The 19,769-nt window shown below is 43.3% G+C and overlaps 1 protein-coding gene across 1 annotated transcript; it reads left to right on the top strand.

Moving 5' to 3' along the window:
• The first annotated feature begins 1,254 nt into the window (after positions 1–1,254).
• On the top strand, positions 1,255–18,350 carry LOC134392355 (sulfotransferase 1 family member D1-like). The gene is made up of 8 exons (XM_063116620.1): positions 1,255–1,369; positions 10,183–10,331; positions 11,503–11,628; positions 13,820–13,917; positions 14,534–14,660; positions 15,844–15,938; positions 16,752–16,932; positions 18,219–18,350. Exons 2-8 carry the CDS (start codon positions 10,184–10,186, stop codon positions 18,329–18,331), a joined length of 888 nt encoding a protein of 295 aa, XP_062972690.1. The 5' UTR covers positions 1,255–1,369; position 10,183; the 3' UTR covers positions 18,332–18,350.
• The last annotated feature ends 1,419 nt before the right edge of the window (positions 18,351–19,769 follow it).

Raw genomic sequence — 19,769 nt, 5'->3', positions numbered from 1 at the left:
CAGTGGTACCTATCGTGGGAATACCTGGAAAAGCAGGAGGGTAGACTTACAACTATGAAATGTTATACAGAGCTGGGGTCTACAGCATTGTACGCATAGGCACCAGTGTATCCCCAGACACCTCTCTTGATGGCTGCCAGGCTCCCGACCCTTCCTAATTTTAATTTATTTCTTAAGATATATTTTTTTAATTTAGAGGCTAATATGATGCAAAGCAAAGTGCTCCCCTCCAGCACCATCTGTCTTTTGGGTTCCAAAGAGTGATTTGCTCTTTTGGTTTTCAGCCTCCATGTCTGCTTTGCACTTTGGTTCTTGGGCAAATTTCTTTTCTTTTAGTCTTACCAGATTACCTTCTGGGAAATTAGAGTTTTGTGACTGGCCGTGCCCACCAGGGTAGCCATTTTATTTATTTATTTATTTATTTAAGCATTTTTATGCCGCCATTCAGCCAAAAAAAGGCTCTCACGGCAGCTTTCAAAAGTATTTCTTGACAGTCCCTGCCCACAGGCTTACAATCTAAAAGACATGACACAAAAGGAAAGGGGATTGGGAGGGATTATGAGTGGGCAAGTCCCCCATGGCCTTCATTTTGTGAGAGTGCCCATGACACTATCAAAATTCCATATATGCTCAAAAAGTTTAGAGTCCTCTGATATAGAGAAATGGTGTATGGTTGTGCCTTGCTCAGATTGCCACTTGGTTAAATGCCATCCACAGGGTGAACAACCGGTGCCCTTAGTTTGGCCCAAGTTCATGCAGCCCTCAGCCTAATTTCAGATGCCTTCTGTGATCAATGTGAGCAATTCAGATTTCTGGAAAGAATGATCTTCCCCATCTCTTTTGGCCTGCTGCACGGGATAGAAGAGAGCAGGAAAGAAAGGGAGTGGCAGAAAGAAAAACAGGGTGAGCCACTTTTGCCTCTGACACTGCCTGCTGCCATCTTTGGCTCCCCTCACCACTGAAATGCAGCTCCTAACAGATTACCCACGAGGGAATGTGGTTCTTGAGAGAAAAAGGTTGATCTGTTTTATTGTTCTGGAGTCAATGTGACATGAGTTCTGAACTATGCCCTGTGTTCTTTCAGATAAAATATTGTACACACCTTTACTAAGCAGTAAAAAGTGGTTTATTTTCCTGCTTGAGCTAGCTTATCTTAACAACTTTGGAATCTCCCACAAGGGCAGTGCAACCCGCTTGAGAGAGAAATCTTTACAATTTGATACCTGGCAGGGAAACAGAACGGTATCTGAAAGCAGGAGTTCTTCCACACCTGCACCTAGGAACTGGAATCTCAACGTCGTAGCAACCACCAAATTTGTACTGAACTTGAATACCCAGCAAATTCCTCAGCTTTACAGCACAGAGAGGGGTATGTATGCATGTGTGTGTTTAAACTAATGACAGGTAAGCAAGCTTGATTTGTGATTTAATAGCAGATCCAATTTCTTCCAGGGAAGCCAGGGTTCTGTGGGTGATGCATTCAAAAAGAGATTTTGATTTAACGGGAATGATAACTGCTTATACCTTATTGATTCACTCAAATTTATTTCTGTTCTCCTACATACTTTATCAGTGGAACATTTGTGGAAGTGGTGTTGGGATCAAGATGCCCTTTCTATGCAGCCCTTTCTGGTGTCTGTTCCTAGCAAACAGATATGGTTTATGAGGGTGAAAGTCAGCTGGAGGTATCTTTAGATAGGGACCCTTCCAGTTGTCGGTAACAATACTAAATCATAGTAACAGGCATGCAACTCCCCAACCAGTTACTCATGAACTGGAGCATATTGACCGTAGCAGTGAGATATTTTTGCCTACAGTACTGACCAGCTTGCTCAAGATCGTCTCATTAAGACTGCTAGAGACTTGAGCATTGCGGAACATGATCTCTCCACACACAGTTTCTCATTTATAAAGGTGGGGTAATGACAGCTTCTCCATTCGTAGAATCATAGAATAGCAGAGTTGGAAGGGGCCTACAAGGCCATCGAGTCCAACCCCCTGCTCAATGCATGAATCCACCCTAAAGTATCCCTGACAGATGGTTGTCCAGCTGCCTCTTGAAGGCCCCTAGTGTGAGAGAGCCCACAACCTCACCAGGCAACTGATTCCATTGTCGTACTGCTCTAACAGTCAGGAAGTTTTTCCTGATGTCCAGCTGGAATCTGGCTTCCTTTAACTTGAGCCCGTTATTCCGTGTCCTGCACTCTGGGAGGATCGAGAAGAGATCCTGGCCCTCCTCTGTGTGACAGCCTTTTAAGTATTTGAAGAGTGCTATCTTATTTATTATTATTATTATTATTTATTTATATAGCACCATCAATGTACATGGTGCTGTACAGATTACACAGTAAATAGCAAGACCCTGCCGCATAGGCTTACAATCTAATAAAGTTGTAGTAAACAATAAGGAGGGAAAGAGAATGCAAACAGGCACAGGGTAGGGTAAACAGGCACCGGGTAGGGTGAAGCTAACAGTATAGAGTCAGAACAAACTCAATATTTAAAAGCTATAGGGAAAAGAAAAGTTTTTAGCTGAGTTTTAAAAGCTGTGATTGAGTTTGTAGTTCTCAAGTGTTCTGGAAGAGCGTTCCAGGCGTAAGGGGCAGCATGTCTCCCCTCAATCTTCTCTTCTCCAGGCTAAACATGCCCATGAAACATCTTAAGGCTTCAATCCTGAACAAAAAATATTGGCTGAGTCCAGCTTTATGGGCATATTTCTAGTTGGTTCACTGGGTCAGGCAAGTCTTTATTTAATTTATTGAAGTCTAATAAAAAGCGTTATCTTAAACCAAAAACAAACCTGAAAGCAAAATAGGTTTAAGGAAACTGGTAAAAACAATATATGAAAGTTTGGTATAACTACGCCTGTTAAAATAAAATCATGTGTTCGTAGAAAATATATTTAATCTTAAAACAAATATGTACGCTTAAAATTTAAACAGAATGGTCCACATACAACAAACATCAAACATAAATCTCAAACGCGTTTCGACCATTAAGTTCTTCATCAGTGGGGAAAGAATTGTATTCGGATTTTAAAAAAACTTATTATGCAAATTTTAAAACAACTTTTTATGCCCCAGATATAGGAAGTTTCTATAAGTCTTCAAGACTGTAGCAAAAAAGACAGGGGATTAGGCGTTCCCTCCTGTCTTCAAGAGGCTTGACTCCCAAGTTATATCTGATTGCATAACTAGTATCTCTAGTTCATGTAGGCAGGTATATATATGCAGGTTAACCTTTCTATCCCAAAGCTAGGGCAAAGTCCATGTCCTCCATTTTCATTGCAACACCCATATAAGTTAAGCTGTGATGATGATGATGATGATGATGACGACGATGATGATTTATTGCATTTTTATACTGCCCAATAGCCGAAGCTCCCTGGGCGGTTCACAAAAACTAAAACAATTCAAAGTATAAAACAGTATAAAAACATGATATAAAATACACAATAAAACGGATTAAAACATACCATACATGATTAAAACATCTTTAAAACATCCTGAAAACATTCTAAAATTTCACTGGATAGGCCTGCCGGAATAGGGCAGTCTTTATTGCTTTTTTAAATTTTAAAAGACTGTTAAGTTGACGAATCTCCTCCGGCAGGCCATTCCACAGTCTGGGAGCAGTGGAAGAAAAGGTCCTCCCCGGGTAGCAGTTGTTAATCTAGGGGTTCATCTACACTAAGCAGGATATTCCACTATGAAAGCGGTATATCAAAGGCAGGAGCCACACTACTGCTTTATAGTGGTATTGAAGTGCACTGCAGGATCTACACTACTGCCTTATAGTGGTAATGAAGTGCCCTGACAGCTGTTGGGGCCCATGACACAGCTACATCAAGCAGGATATAACACTATGAAAGGGGTATGAAAGCAGTATATGGTATGTGTCAATGGGCCCCAACAGTTGTCAGTGCACTTCAATTCTGCTATAAAGCAGTAGTGTGGCTCCTGCATTTTATATACTGCTTTCATACCACTTTCATAGTGGAATATCTGCTTGGTGTAGATGAGCCCTAGTTTTTGCTAGCTGAAGTGGATTCTTCCCAGAGGACCTGAGGGTGCGGGGCGGATTGTATGGGAGAAGGCGATCCCGCAGGTAGCCTGGACCCAAACCTTGTAGGGCTTTAAAGGTAATAACCAACACTTTGTACTTTGCCCAGAAACTAATTGGCAGCCAGTGAAGAGATTTTAAAACTGGTGTAATGTGGTCAGCCCTAGGTGTACCAGTGACCAGCCTGGCTGCCATATTTTGGACTAATTGAAGTTTCCGGACTAGGCACAGAGGTAGCCCCATGTAGCGCCATGTACATTGATGGTGCTATATAAATAAATAATAATAATAAATAATAGTAGCACACATTGCAGAAGTCAAGCCTCGAAGTTACCAGCGCGTGCACTACCATCTTTAGGTCTTCCAACTCTAGGAAGGGGCGCAGCTGGCATATCAACCAAAGCTGATAGTAGGCACTCCTACTATCAGATTGGCCCAAGATCACCCAGAAAGCATTTTATTAGCAGACTCTTCTTGGTCTAAATACATCACCACAATATGAGAAGCAAGATTATAGGGGAAAGGATGAGGGGCTTCTGGCACTATCTTTACAAACAGCAGAAGCAAGATAGTGATGAATAACTAACACATTTCTAATTCTTCAGCTTGCTCGTTGAGCAACAGGGTTAGATGACAGAATTACACAGGGGATAATGTCCACAGATTCGATCTTCAGAAGAGCAAAACAAAAGCGTGTGAGAGAAGTCCTGCACTTGCTTCTTTCCCTGCCCAGGGGAATTCTGATCAAACCTTTCTGGTTTCCAACCAATTCAGGCTTAACCAAATGTCTCCTCAATATAGAAATAGTCTCTGTTGAGATATGCATTTGTACGTGGAATTCCACGTATAGGGAACAATTCCACGTATGGGGAATTTCCCATAGATTGCTGCAAAGAAGGCATCCATAGAGCAGGAGTAAGCAAAAGCCAGCATCACGAACCTTCCAGGAAAGCATAAATATGCAGCGTAAAATCAGATTTGCTGGTATCAATTCTTATTTCTGTTCATGAGTATGGGCATCCACAGGATTTTTTTTTCCAGGTTTGGGGGCAAAGTTTATACATACATAGCTAATGACTGTGGCAGCAAGGCCTGGACAGCAGGTTTACCAAGAAATTTGTATACCAAGTGTACTCTTCCATTGTTTCTCAGTCGGTAGGCCTACTGTCCACTGGTAGACTTGCTATCCAGACAACATCTTTACACTCATGGCTGAAACTTTAATCTTTTTTCTGGCTCCCCTCAGCCTCTCCAGTCCTTAATGCTGCTATAATAGACTACACACACAATAGACTACACACACTGGGATGGGTTTTTTTTGTCGCACAAAGAAGGCTAGAAGGGGCAGAGGCGCGCGGGAAGCAGATGATGTCATGAGAGGAACCCGTGAAAATCCGTGTGTGCCCAGTAATGAGCATGCAATAAAACACTCATCTGATGGAGCTCATACTTTTTTTCTTAAATGAATGCCGTCAAAAATCCAGGAGATTATGGACCATCCATGGGTAGGCAACTGCCCCTCCCCTTTCCCCTCCTGCCTCCACCCCCTCTGTCTCTTATCCCTTACACATTTCAGGAAATATTTTCTCAAGGGATGTGGTCTTTAGAATTCTGAAATTAATTAATAAACAATTCCATCAACATCTGTATATATAACAGATGGCCTTTCCCTCACGCCCAGAAAGCCAATCCCATCCTTATCTACAAAGAAGTGCATTTATTTATTTATTTATTTAATTTCTTTACCACCCAATAGCTGGAGCTCTCTGGGTGGTTCACAAAAATTAAAACCATTCAAAGTATAAAACAACACTATAAAACCGTAATATAAAATACAAAATAAAAGCTCAACCAGATCAAAACAGCAGCAATGCAAAATTACAAACTTAAAACACCAAGTTAAAATTTATTTATAGACTGTTAAAATGCTGGGAGAATAAAAAGGTCTTTACCTGGCGTCTAAAGGCATATAATGTAGGTGCCAAGCGAACCTCCTTAGGGAGCTCATTCCACAGCTGGGGTGCCACAGCAGAGAAGGCGTTCCTCCTGGTAGCCACCTGCCTCACTTCCTTTGGCAGGGGGTCACGGAGAAGGACCCCTGAGGATGACCTTAGTGTCCGGGCAGGTACATATGGGAGGGGGCATTCTGGCCCCAAGCCATTTAAGGCTTTAAATGTTAATATCAGCACTTTGAATCGGGCCGGACCTGGATTGGCAGCCAATGAAGCTGGAAAAGGACTGGCGTGATGTGGTCTCGTCGGCCAGTCCCTGTTAGTAACCGTGCTGCCCTGTTTTGTACCAGTTTCTGGACCATTTTCAAAGGCAGCCCCACATATAATGCATTGCAGTAATCCAAACAAGAGGTTATCAGAGCATGGATAACTGTAGCTAGGCTATCTCCATCTGGATAAGGGCGCAGTTGGTATATCAGCCTAAGCTGATAAAAGGTGCTCTTTGCCACTGAGTTCACCTGTGCCCCAAGTGACAGTTCTGGATCCAAGAGCACCCCTAAACTACGGACCCGATCCTTTAGGGAGAGTGCAACCCCGTCCAGGACAGGGCAAACATCACCTCGCCGGACTCAGTGGGACTTACTCCCAGGTAAACTTGTATAGAATTGCGTATACCTAAAATGTAGAAGTGTGAATGCAACCCACAGCAGGTGAGAGAGTTTCACCCTTCAAGGCAGACTAAAAATAATTTTAAATAAGAATTAAATAAATAGCTTTGCAAACACATGTGCCATCCAGATGCACTAGTCAAGGAGCTTGATTGGCTGTATGCTCTTAGAGTACCCTTGGTGGCAAATCCATGTTTGCCTCTGCATAATGTGTGAAATTCCCTTTAACAGAGATTTCATGTGTTCCACTGTACTAAATGGGTTAATAAAATATTGTCATAGCTGAGAGCTTCATTAATGACTAGCTTCTAGAGTGTGCTAATCTCCAAGGGCCTCTGGTATTATTAAGTAAACAATGATGTCAATGGAAACCAGAACCCCCTGCAATTATCAAGACACCTTAAGCCACCGCAAACTATTAAGTCTGGTTGATTATGTGCACAAGAGAAAAGCTGCAGCTGCTGAAGATTTCATCTCTATAATGTTCCTTACAGCACAATATTTTTTTTCTCCTCTACAGGGCTTATTTATTGCACATAATACTTCTGTGTAATGCTGACAAAGGATTTCATAACTAGGGTGTGCTTTTGATTTGGAAAACCCAGAAATCCATACCATGCTTTGTTTTTGAAACCTGGTCGCACTTCAAAACACACTGGTAAGTGGGAAAATTCTTACTGGTATGCTTTCTAGCCCCTTTCATAGAATCATAGAATAGCAGAGTTGGAAGGGGCCTACAACGCCATCGAGTCCAACCCCCTGCTCAATGCAGGAATCCACCCTAAAGTATCCCTGACAGATGGTTGTCTAGCTGCCTCTTGAAGGCCTCGAGTGTGGGAGAGCCCACAACCTCCCTAGAAAACTGATTCCATTGTCATACTGCTCTATCAGTTTTTCCTGATGTCCAGCCGGAATCTGGCTTCCTTTAACTTGAGCCCGTTATTCCGTGTCCTGCACTCTGGGAGGATCGAGAAGAGATCCTGGCCCTCCTCTCTGTGACAACCTTTTTAAGTATTTGAAGACTGCTATCAAGTCTCCCCTCAATCTTCTCTTCTCCAGGCTAAACATGCCCAGTTCTTTCAGTCTCTCTTCATAGGGCTTTTTTTCCAGACCCTGATCTACCTGGTTGCCCTCCTCTGACCACGCTCCTTTTCTCCACTGACAGCCCCAGCGGCAGCTCGGAAGATACGCTCAAAATATAGGGGCTAAATACGGCGAATCTTTTTGCTTTATTGCACAATTAAGGCAGGATGCCTGGGAGTACTTCACAATCAAAGCAGATTATAAGGTGGAAAACTTCTGAGTCCTTTGCATGCAATTCGCAGTGATTGCACAGTATAACGCTGGTGTGATAAAGAGTGTATTTTCCGAGCCGCCGCTGGGGCACAGGAGCAGGATTTTAAAGAAATGTTTACATCTGTGTAAGCTTTAAAGATAAAGACACCAAAATTGGCACAGTAATAGATATTAGGGAGAGCTTTAAGCATACCAAATTTGAATTGAATTGGGTCATCCGTTGATTTTTAATGATTTTTTACATTTCCCCCCTTAAATGCACTTCCTGGTATGCAAAGGATCGCTGTCGCCTGGTTGCAAAAACAACAACAACCGTGAAAGCTTAGCGCTACGGGGATAATCCGAGGGAAGCAGGTACGTGGGATGAAGCTTTAGGTTGTCAACTAGAACACATAGGCAAGGGTCTGTAGTCTCTTGAACTAGAGCTCAGCCGTTCTGTTTAAGCCATTGGGGTTGCTCTTCCCTTACACTACCCTACACAGCTCCTCAGCCAATTAAAAACAACCACCACTTGCTTTTCTAGCTTTCCTGGCAAGTACAACAGGGCATAACTGTCGGTCAGATTATGGGAATTGCAGTTCAACACATCTGGAGGGCCCCAGTTTGGGGGCAGGCTGCCCTATGCTACCATGGTCATCCAAACAATGTAGTGATGTTAGCTCACCACTACACAATAAATCTAATAGAACAAAAATCCTAATGAGTAAATTCACAAAGGCTGAGCAATGATATTCTGTAATGAAAATTCTATTTAAATCTTAAGAAACATCTGATGCCACTTTTGCCTCTATCCTAATCCCCTGTTTCACTTCTTCCTGGGCTATACCCTTCAGGCCCTCTCTTCATGCTCAGATCCACATTTCCCTGCTAATGTTATCAGTGCTTAAGTTAGGTGTTCCTATATTTGCCTCATCACATCAGCAGATGATCATCCCTGCGTAAGCCCTGATTCGCTGATGAAGACATTTTGCTACGCTGTGTGCCCAAAGAACTTTTGCTAGACAGTGGGCTTTTTACAGCCAGATTCTTGTCAACCAGGTACCCAGAATTCTGTGGAGACGTGTGTGTGTGTGTGTGTGTGTGTGTGTGTGTACAGCACTGAGAAATACTTAGGCATCACATTTTCGCCCTGTCCCTCTTTAGGATTGAATTATTATTATTATTATTATTATTATTATTATTATTATTATTATTATTATTTTATTTTCTCTTTCTTTTATTGTGAATATTAACAAAACAGAATGGCAGTACTCAGTTACCTAGGGAGGTTGTGGGCTCTCCCACACTCGAGGCCTTCAAGAGGCAGCTGGACAACCACCTGTCAGGGATGCTTTAGGGTGGATTCCTGCATTGAGCAGGGGGTTGGACTCGATGGCCTTGTAGGCCCCTTCCAGCTCTGCTATTCTATGATTATACTTGCAATTGCAACACTTGCTGGAATCCAAGTTTGGTCTGGCCGCTTTTAAAGTTTCAGAGCCTCCATTATTGTTAGAAACACTTATAGAAGCTGAACAGACACGTCGAGCCATGACCCATATATATAAGCATTTAGTAGTAGTAAATAAGTATGACACCCATGGTTTGAAACAGGATTAGAATAGAGAATTGAGTGTCCTATTTTGCCCAATCAATGGATTTGCTTTAGAGTCTGTATCTGAAGCTCCTATGGATCTTAGGCTACATCTTATTCAGCAAAAAATCTTGTTTCAGATCTATTGGACTCCACAATGTCTTTTCAATAAGGGTTTGTCTAATTTTCCTAACTGCTGGAGATTGTAACACATCTAATGCTTCTTTAATTCATATGTTTTGGCAATGCCTTGTAGTTGCCCCATTTTGGGGATGAGGTTATAATAAGGATAAACTTTGTACAGAAACAATTTTTATATGGAACGATGTCCATGTCCTCCTAAACTACCTACCAGCTTCCTGGAAGTTAACACATGTTCAGTGCAAATGGATTTTCAGAGCCCTTATGACAGCTAAAAGACTTATATCATCACGTTGGAAGGAGAAATGCTCACCTCCCATAATGCAATGGATTGAGGACTTAATGCTATCAACACTTGAATGGGTGCGACTTGCGAATGGTTATATGGGCTACTTTTCTTGAAAAAATAACTTAATGACAAATCAGCTGTAAAATATGAACACAGAGATCAGATGGTTGCAAGAGAAGAGGTAACTATACTCCTTTCCCACAGGATGGAGTTGAATGAAAACATCCTCAGGCGGCAATTGGTAGATGTCCATGGTGTACCCTTGTTTTGGAGCATTGCAGAGGAGTGGGCCCAGGTGGAGACTTTCCAGGCCAAGCAAGATGACCTTCTCATCGCCACCTACCCAAAATCAGGTGCCTGGGGTGAAGGGCCTTTCCAGATGGTTGTTTTTTGTACAATAAATGCACAGTTGTTCATTACTTGTTGCAAGGGACTGGGGCATCTTCTTTTGGGGGGGATTTAGCTAGCACTGCAGCTGCAAAAAGTTGTTGCTGGAAAAATGTGCTTTTCTCTTTTTAACCATCACTGCTAACGTGATTGCCACACGTGACCGCTAGTGATTAAGCAGCTAAATCTTGGGTAGTGCCTATGGCATGAATGTTGACCATGCGACTTTGCTACCATGTCCTGTTGAGATGTTTGTGCCATTTTAGGAAACTTTTAAAGATATTGCGCTGGACGAGAGCTCCTTCTTTTGTACCCGGGCTCTACTAACCACCAGGGATTCCAAGATTTAAACTGGGAACCTCATGGCCCAAGGATGAAATCCAAATAGCTGGAACCATCTACGCCCAGAGTCAGACAATGGGCATATCTACACCATGCCTTATTCCAGGGATCTCCCCGGGATCATCCCACATGACGCACAGGGGATCCTGGGGCAGGGAGGGAAGATACCTCCATTTCCCCGGGATAACCGGGACGGCTTTTAGCTTGATTTTTCCCGTGGTCTCAGGATCGTCCCAAGACCATGGGAGGTGTGGGCGGCCATCCTGATTTCATCCTGGCTCCTTGCGAGGAACTGGGAACCAGGCACAGGGCACATTGGGGGTGGGGAGGGGAGGGGAGGGGTGTCGGGCCTTTTTTAAAAAAACACTTTTTAGCTGGAGTGCAGGTGTGCTCTAGCTCCTTTTCTTTAAAAAAATAATGGCGGCCACAAAGTCCTCCTTCCTCCCTGGACGTTCCTCCCATATCGCGAGATACTCCCCCCTCCGCCGGGACGTGTAGACATGCCGAATGATAGCTGACAGTTGAATACTGTGCCCAAGATGAATTATGCCCTTTTTATGGGCTTCTGCAGAATTGTAGTGCTGCACAGAGCCACCCACAGACTAGATACTTATTTGCTGTATGTTAGTGTTGACCCAGTTGACTTTAAGAGGCACTCTTTAGTTTGAGCTGATGTACAAAGTCAGCAATCTACGCACCCTTTTAACACATATGAAATCCATTTGATATTTTATGCTGAATTGCTTGGGGGAGGGCGGGGTATTTTATCTAACTGCATGTGTCTTTTGCTTCCAGGCACTACCTGGGTCAGTGAAATTGTGGACATGCTTTATAATGATGGGGATGTGGAAAAGTGTAAACGAGATACCATCTTCAATCGTGTTCCTTTCATGGAGCTCATCATCCCTGGAAAGGCAAATGGTAAAGCTTTTGCTGTATGTACAAACTGCAAGTAAAGTGACAAACTCATCTCCACCCCCTCCCAGTACATCAGTATTTCCCACGTTACTGCACTAGATTAGCTCCAAGAACAATGGGCTGGCATCCTGCTTCCAGCTGTGAGATCCCGGATCTACACTACTGCTTTAAAGTGCTTTATAACAGTTTTATAGCACTTTAAAGCAGTTAAAGTGCTTTATAACAGTTATAAAGCACTTTAAAGCAGTAGTGTAGATACCTTTCTGGCCTATCGAGAAGCTTCAGAGATTCCCGTGTTTGTCAGCTGTTGCTTGAACTATACCCCCACTCTTGGGATGATGTCATGCCCATTTATTGTTGGCAGTTCTGAAGGGCATAATGTAATTGAAGCATCTAACTTGGTGATTTAGTTTCTCAAAGCACACTTCAGACTTACTTTAAGATGAGACTTCCTGCATTGAGCAGGGGGTTGGACTTGATGGCCTTATAGGCCCCTTCCAACTCTACGATTAGATGATTCTATGAGAATTGTTGTCATAGACAAATTCACATTGCATTAGTCAGACATAAAGCCAATTTTTTAAAAAATTAAATTTCTGGGGAATAAGGACATTTTTGCCTGGTGCCAGAAAGACTGCGGAGTGGATGCCAAGCAAGCCTCTTTAGGGAGGGCATTTCATAGCATGGGTGCCACTGCTGAGAAAGCATAAGACACCTTCGATAAAGGAGATACCTGAACAAAGATCACAGCAGAAGATCTCAAAAGCATAGGCAGGTTGATATGGGAAGGAGTGGAGAAGGGATTGTTGGAAGGAAACCTGTTTTGTTTATTATACAAAATGCTTTGAAAATCCTGAAAACTATAAATGAGGCTAGTTAGCAACGTAGCAGGATTGGATTCCTAGCTTTGCCACCACTGGTTCTGAGTTCTGCAGTTTTAGACATATCTTCATGGTTTCTGTGAGCTAAAATGTTGCCAGGTTGTCATATGTGAATGGAAGGGGGACTTCGCTTTGTCAGAACTTTGCCATACAAGATCTGAGAAAGAAACACCAGCAAAGCAGTCCATAAGATTGGGATAGATTTTGTCTGTCTCTTCTGCCAAGACTCTTGTTCATGCATTGGTTATTTCTCGGTTGGACTACTGCAACCTTCTTCTCACTGGCCTTCCTTCTTCTCACATCAGTCCATTGGTTTCTGTTCACCACTCTGCTGCTAAGATCATCTTCTTGGCTCGACGCTCTGACCATGTTACTCCACTTCTGAAATCTCTTCATTGGCTTCCAATTCACTTCAGAATCCAATATAAACTTCTCCTGTTGACCTACAAAGCTTTTCACTGTCTAGCTCCTTCCTATCTTTCCTCTCTCATCTCACACTATTGCCCCGCTCGTGCTCTTCGCTCCTCTGATGCCATGTTTCTCACCTGCCCAAGGGTCTCTCCTTCCCTTGCTCGGCTTCGTCCATTTTCTTCTGCTGCCCCTTACGCCTGGAACGCTCTTCCAGAACATTTGAGAACTATAAGTTCAATCGCAGCTTTTAAAGCTCAGCTAAAAACTTTTCTTTTTCCTAAAGCTTTTAAAACTTGATGTTGTGCAGACTTTATACTGTTAGTTTTACCCTACCCTGTGCCTGCTTACCCTACCCTGTGCCTGTTTGCATTCTCTTCCCCTCCTTATTGTTTTACTATGATTTTATTAGATTGTAAGCCTATGCGGCAGAGTCTTGCTATTTACTGTTTTACTCTGTACAGCACCATGTACATTGATGGTGCTATATAAATAAATAAATAAATAAATAAATAAATAATAATAATAATAATAATAATAATAATAATAATAATAATATAGCTGGGCAGAATCGCCAAGTTTGAGCTGGGTGTACCTGATATTCCAGATGCTTAGTTCTGGTGCTGAATTTTCTGGAATTTAGTGGAGGCTTCACTGTCACAGGTGGAGTTCTGTGGTAAGAGCTGCGGTGACGCCAGAGCCTCTGTAAGCGAAGCCTTCCATAGTTTAACAAGCCCCTTAGGTTAGTCTGAAGTAGTCTGAAGTATGGATAGAACCAGAAAGTCACTGCTAAATTACAACAGTGTGAGAATTCAATGGCATCTCTAGATCACAGCGGGAGAAAGGTTGTTTTAAAATCATTTTCCTGTTTTTTTGTTTCCTTTAAATTCTTCCCTGTTTTCCAGGTGTAGCCCAGCTGATCAAAATGCCTTCGCCTCGATTAGTTAAGACTCACCTCCCAGTGCAACTTCTCCCCAAGACCTTTTGGGAAAGTGGCTGCAAGGTAAAAAAGAAAAGAAAAAAAAGTTTACCTTTTAGTAGAATCCACAACACTTCTAGGGTGCAGGAGATGGTGGATGTCAGGGCTGGCTCTACCATTAGGCAGAGTGAGGCAACCACATCTGGTGACAAATGCTGAGGAGGAACAGCAGCCCCTCGGCTGTTCCTCCTGTGCTGTCCCTCAGCCATTCCCCTCTATTGGAGAATAGAGCTCTGTGTGCCACAGAGCCTGCTGTGCACCCCCTGAACTAGTTTTCTCCCTTCTGGCGCAGTGGAGGACATTATCCCATCACCAGGGTTGAAGTAAGATACAATTGCCAGTTCAATCAGCTTCTGCATGTGAAGTAGGTGGGGTGGATGGGGTGGTGGGTGGAACCATCTTGGCCTTCGCTTCAGGTAGCAAAATATCTTGGACCACCTCTGGTGGAAGTCTTTGAAATGTGAATGAAATCACACAGCATTAGTTCTTAAATTTCATTCTGATGTTTAAAAAAGAAAAATGATATGCAGAGGTCATGGATTTGTTGCTTTCTCCATTCATCTTTTTTAAATTTCTAAGCTTTCAAGAAAGTTTATAATGAATCCACAGTAATACAAACACTCAATTTTCTTTCCTATAGATAATTTATGTGGCCAGGAATGCCAAGGATGTAGCTGTGTCTTATTACTACTTCTACCAGATGGCAAAGATGCACCCAGAACCTGGCACTTGGGATGAGTTCCTGGAGAAATTTGTGGCAGGGGAAGGTAGAACTTGGACAGAGCCTCTCACTTCTAAACAGAGCCCACAAATGGTTGTTCCTAAACTAATAACCTCTGGGGCCGTAGCTAGACCTAAGGTTTATCCCAGGATTATCCCGGGTTCGTCCCTGCCTGAGAGCTGGATGCCCTGTGTGACACTTACAATCCTGGGATAAACCTTAGGTCTAGCTATGGCCTAGGTCTCCTGATCCCTCCTTAGAAGATTTTTTTATACCACTTAAGTTGTTAAGGGATCCCTCAAAGATTCCTGGGACTTGTAGTCTGGTGAGGTCCTGAGGGCCAAATGGCAAAGCCATGTGTTTAAGTGCCATGTGTTAAGTCCAGATCATGGGTCGGTGTGTGTGTGTTAGTGTGATTTAGAGTGTGAATAGGGAAGAGTTTAGTTCCCCTCAATAAAGACACACTTTTACTGGCTACACACCCCTTTGTAGTTTAAATCACGCCCTGCACTTTACATGTAATTTGGGGGCAGAGCAATGTGTAAAGACAATGCTGTTATTTGTGGTTTGGCCCTAAGAATTGTCTGTTAGACGCCTGCGTTCCTGCTCTTCCCACGCCCCACATTTGGCGGGGAAGAGGAATTGAACCTGCTTAAGTCTGGAATGTGAAGGTGCCCTCGATGTTTCTGGCCTTTCAACACAACTGGGGCCGGGGATATGTGCCAGTGTGTATGAAACATCAGGAGAAATTCCAGTCCAAAGAAAACAAGTATGGAACTGAATTAACAATAACAAAAATATGAATCTGCTTTTGCTCTCAATTAGGAGGTACTGTAACTTAAGAATTAGGGCATATGTTTTGCATGCAGAAGGTCACAGATTCTATCACTGGCATCTTCAGTTAAAAAGAATGAGGTAGTTGGTGAAGGCAAAGATCCGTGTGTGTGTGTGTGTGTGTGTGTGTCTGTCTGTCTGTGTATTATAGTCAAAACCAGATTATTTGAATGGGCTAAAATACCATTATTCATCTTGTTCCTTTCTGATCCTGAGCAAAGGATTAAACTAGGAAATATCTCAAGTGCAGCTTGCATAGTTTGATAAGACTATTGATATTTTTATTTCTGTGTTTACTTTTTAAAAAACTTTTGTAATCTGTTAAGCAGCAGCAGCAGCATTTACCTCTCTCTCTCTCTCTCTCTCTCTCTCTCTCTCTCTCTCATACTGTGTAGTGGCTTTTGGATCCTGGTATGATCATGTAAAAGGCTGGTGGGAGAAGAAAAAGAGCCATCCAATACTGTACCTCTTCTATGAAGATATGAAAGAGGTGTGGAAGAGGACGCTTTGTGTGCCCTTGCACTCCAGAGCAGGGATTCCCAACAAGGCTCCCATGGGTGTCATGGTGCCTGCAGGGTCCTCCAGTTGCACCCATGAAGGGTACTTGGGGTTACCTGCAAAACTTTTTATAAAAAAACATTTTCCAGATTTTAATATACGTACATGGATTTGTATATATTCATAGCAATGAATACATATGAAATGACCATATATGAAAATACATTTTCTTAGCAATTATACATCGCATTACAATTTCTCTCCACCCATTCCCTTTCCTTGCTATTTCTTTCTCTGTCCCAGCTTCCTCCTCCTCCTTCCTCTTCCTCCTCCTCTTCTCTCTCCCTAGCCTTCCTCTTTCTCTCCCACTCACCTCTTTATCATGCTGTTTCTCTTGACTCCTCTAGCCCTGCTATTTCTCTCTATCCCAACTGTCTACTTTGCTGTTTATCCCACCCTACTTAGCTTCTAGCCTCACCCTTCTCTAGCCTCCTCTTTGCACCTTTACTGTGCTATGTCCGCTCCCTCTCAGCCTCTAGCCTTGCTATTTCTCGCCCCAACCTCTTTTGAATAGCCACCCCTCCCCAAAGCAGCCATTACGCAACTAACCACGTCCTCTGTGGGAGCTCTTTTGTGGTGGTGCCCAAGGGTCCACAAAGGTTGGGGCTGGGAAATGCCTAGCCATCTCTCTAGCCCTCATTTCTGGGGCATAGAGAATGACCAATAATATTTTAAAAAAGAAACAATTTTTTGCATGTTGCACAAAGGAACGTAAGTTCAGATATGATTGTTTTTCTGCCTGCAGGACCCCAAACGTGAACTGGAAAAAGTGACTCAGTTTCTGGGAAAGGAAGTGTCAGAGGAAGTGGTGGACAGGATCCTTCACCACACGTCATTCCAGGAGATGCAGAAGAATCCCACCTCAAACTATAAAATGATGCCAACTTCTGACATGGACCACAGTGTATCGCCCTTCATGAGAAAGGGTCAGAGTCTTTCATAAACAATACGGCGTGGCAACACCCAACTTCTCAAAAATTATGAATCAGGACCAATAAAAATAGGGACAATAGTTTTAAGAATAAGATAATTGATCCCCCCCTATTCTTTTTAGCGTGTATTTAAATTCCATTACATTTTTATGTCACATTTTCAAGCTATTCTCAAAGACTATGAGGGTTGGAATTGTTTAAGTAAAATATGTAAAGGCTTACATCTATTAAAGCAATTCCAATTTCCAGCCACTGGAAGAAAAGTTACCTTTTTAAGAGAACTAGCCAGAAAAGAAACATACAAGTTCATAATTTCCTCCCTTTAGTGGCTTCTATTAGCTATTTATCATTATTTAAATTTTTATCCCATGCTTTTCCCAAGAAGCTCCAGCAAGTGTATATGGTTCCTCACACCTTTCCTGTAGGGTAATCTAGGCAGAGAAATATGGGTCGCTTCCACATTAAAATGCAATTGCAGCCTCAGCCTTCCTTGTGTGCACAGGCAAAGTGCTACTGAAAAAATTCAGGGCTCTTGTGCCTTTGCAGGTCCTGCCAGTTTTGTGGCATTTTAAAAGCCATTAGGGATTAGTTTCCCCTTGACAGTCCTCTGTGAATTGCTCCAGTGTGGGTCTCTTCTTCCCTGGAGTGGGGGAAGAAGAGACCCACTCCAGAGTGGGGGGACTGCTTTCATCTCATTTTTGTTTTTAACATTATGAGTGCTACAACAAAGGATTTCATAAGCTAGCTAGTACTTCTCGATCCTCCCAGAGTGCAGGACATGGAATAACGGCCTCAAGTTACAGGAAGCCAGATTCCAGCTGGACATCAGGAAAAACTTCCTGACTGTTACAGCAGTATGACTATGGAACCAGTTACCTAGGGAGGTTGTGGGCTCTCCCACACTAGAGGCATTCAAGAGGCAGCTAGACAACCATCTGTCAGGGATGCTTTAGGGTGGATTCCTGCATTGAGCAGGGGGTTGGACTCGATGGCCTTGTAGGCCCCTTCCAACTCTGCTATTCTATGATTCTATGATTCTACTAGTTATTGCTGCTAAAGATCAGCAGATGTTTGAAACCTGGGAATTGAAATTGCTTCATTAACCTTGGCAGTAGGTAGGATAGGGAGGTGTTACTGGGACAAACCCAAATAAAACCTTGATTTCAATGGATGTGTACTTAACTCTGTGCTAGAATGATAATAGCGTTGGCATTTAATTACATTAAAGACCATAGAGCCTATGTTTACCTAATGATTTCTGGATTTCCTCTCCGTCACAGGTATTGCAGGTGACTGGAAGAACCACTTCACTGTAGCTCAGAATGAAAGATTTGATGAAGAATATGCAGAGAAAATGAAGGAATCCACCTTGCTTTTTCGAATGGAGATCTAAGGGATGAACGCTTTCCAGAACAGGGAGAAAAGTGTGTGTGTGTGTGTGTGTGTGTGTGTGTGTGTGTGTGTGTGTGTGTGTGAGAGAGAGAGAGAGAGAGAGAGAGAGAGAGAGAGAGAGAGAGAGAGAGAGAGAGAGAGAGAGAGAGAGAGAGAGAGAGAGAGAGAGGGAGACGTTGGAATGACTACTTTGGTTGGAGAAAAATTCACTCACTCCTCTTTCCCTCTTAGTCATCCAGGGCCGGTGCCAGAGTATTTTGCACCCTAGGCAAGGTGAGCTACTTTCACCCCCCCCTCCCCAAAAAATGCCAACTTTGATTTTTAAGAACATATGTTTCCTGGAAAAAATAAGAAGCACAAAACTTGAAACTGCTAAATTTCTTTTAAAGTGCAAGAAATACGTCATGCCAATTATAGCAAACAAATTGGAAAGGAATGTCTATGGGTCTAAAATGCATTATTTAATAGGAATATCACCTCCAAAACATCCCCTCCCAACTCACACACACATGCGCACACACACACTCAGCATCACTCACTCCAAACAAACACACGCGTGAACACATGCATTCACTCAAAGGCCCCATGCACCCCATTCACCCATTCACCCATACATTCTCTCTCTCTCTCTCTCTCTCTCTCTCTCTCCTGGGCGTGTTCTGGAAGTCTGAACGTTGAGCCACCCCGCCCCCACCCCAGCGTCCCTGGCTTCGCTTCGGCTGGGTGGGCGCGGGGCGCCATCTTGCCCGCCCAGGCCCGGCTGAATCCTCGGGCCGGGCTGGCTCACAGCCAAAGCGCGTGAGTGCTGCGCTGTGCCCGGCGCCCCTCTTAGCTTGGCGCTCTAGGTGGCTGCCTGAGTGGCCTCTATGGTAGCACCGGCCCTGTAGTCATCACCTCCCAAAATGGCTTGTCAAGCTAAAAAAGGATTGACACACTATAGTTACATATGTATAATAGGGTGGCCATTTATATACCACCCCAAAAGATGTACATCATCAAAGAAGAGGACAAAAAAAGACATTTGTGTAGAATGTGTAAATGCTAATTCATATACATGCACTCAAGTAGGGAAGGCTATGGCCAGGGGACCTGTGGGCCTGCACCGTCTGCTGTCCAGATGCCAACCAGTTGTGGGCCACTTCAAGGCCCCTGCTGCTTTTCTTTCTTCTTCTGGTTCTTGATGTTTAAACGGGTTTTTCTTCACGGTGCCGAGTTGGCGCTGCGTTCCCCGTAAACCTCGTGGTTTTGCTCCCGTGGGGTGGCGTCAGGTAATCCCCATGCTAAGGACAGAGTGTAGGGTTTCTGGAGCCCTCTTCCTGACTTCTGGCAACCAATTGCCAGACACCATCCTCCAGAAAGCCCTCTGAATCAACCACAGAGCGAGGTTAGACGGTGGAAGAGCTGGGGTAAACTCACACCTTTTTTACCATTCAGCTTTG

This window comes from Elgaria multicarinata, chromosome 1 (genome assembly GCF_023053635.1).
Source record: "Elgaria multicarinata webbii isolate HBS135686 ecotype San Diego chromosome 1, rElgMul1.1.pri, whole genome shotgun sequence".
NCBI classification, from domain to species: domain Eukaryota; kingdom Metazoa; phylum Chordata; class Lepidosauria; order Squamata; family Anguidae; genus Elgaria; species Elgaria multicarinata.
This window is presented reverse-complemented; position numbering and strand designations above follow the sequence as displayed.

What these genes read in the sequence shown, in the direction of transcription:
- LOC134392355 (XM_063116620.1), top strand. Translation starts at nt 10,184, where the DNA reads ATGGAGTTGAATGAAAACATCCTCAGGCGGCAATTGGTAGATGTCCAT. An exon ending in TTTGGGAAAGTGGCTGCAAG is followed by an intron (nt 13,918 to 14,533) that starts GTAAAAAAGAAA and finishes TCTTTCCTATAG; the next exon opens with ATAATTTATGTGGCCAGGAA. An exon ending in TCTATGAAGATATGAAAGAG is followed by an intron (nt 15,939 to 16,751) that starts GTGTGGAAGAGG and finishes TTCTGCCTGCAG; the next exon opens with GACCCCAAACGTGAACTGGA.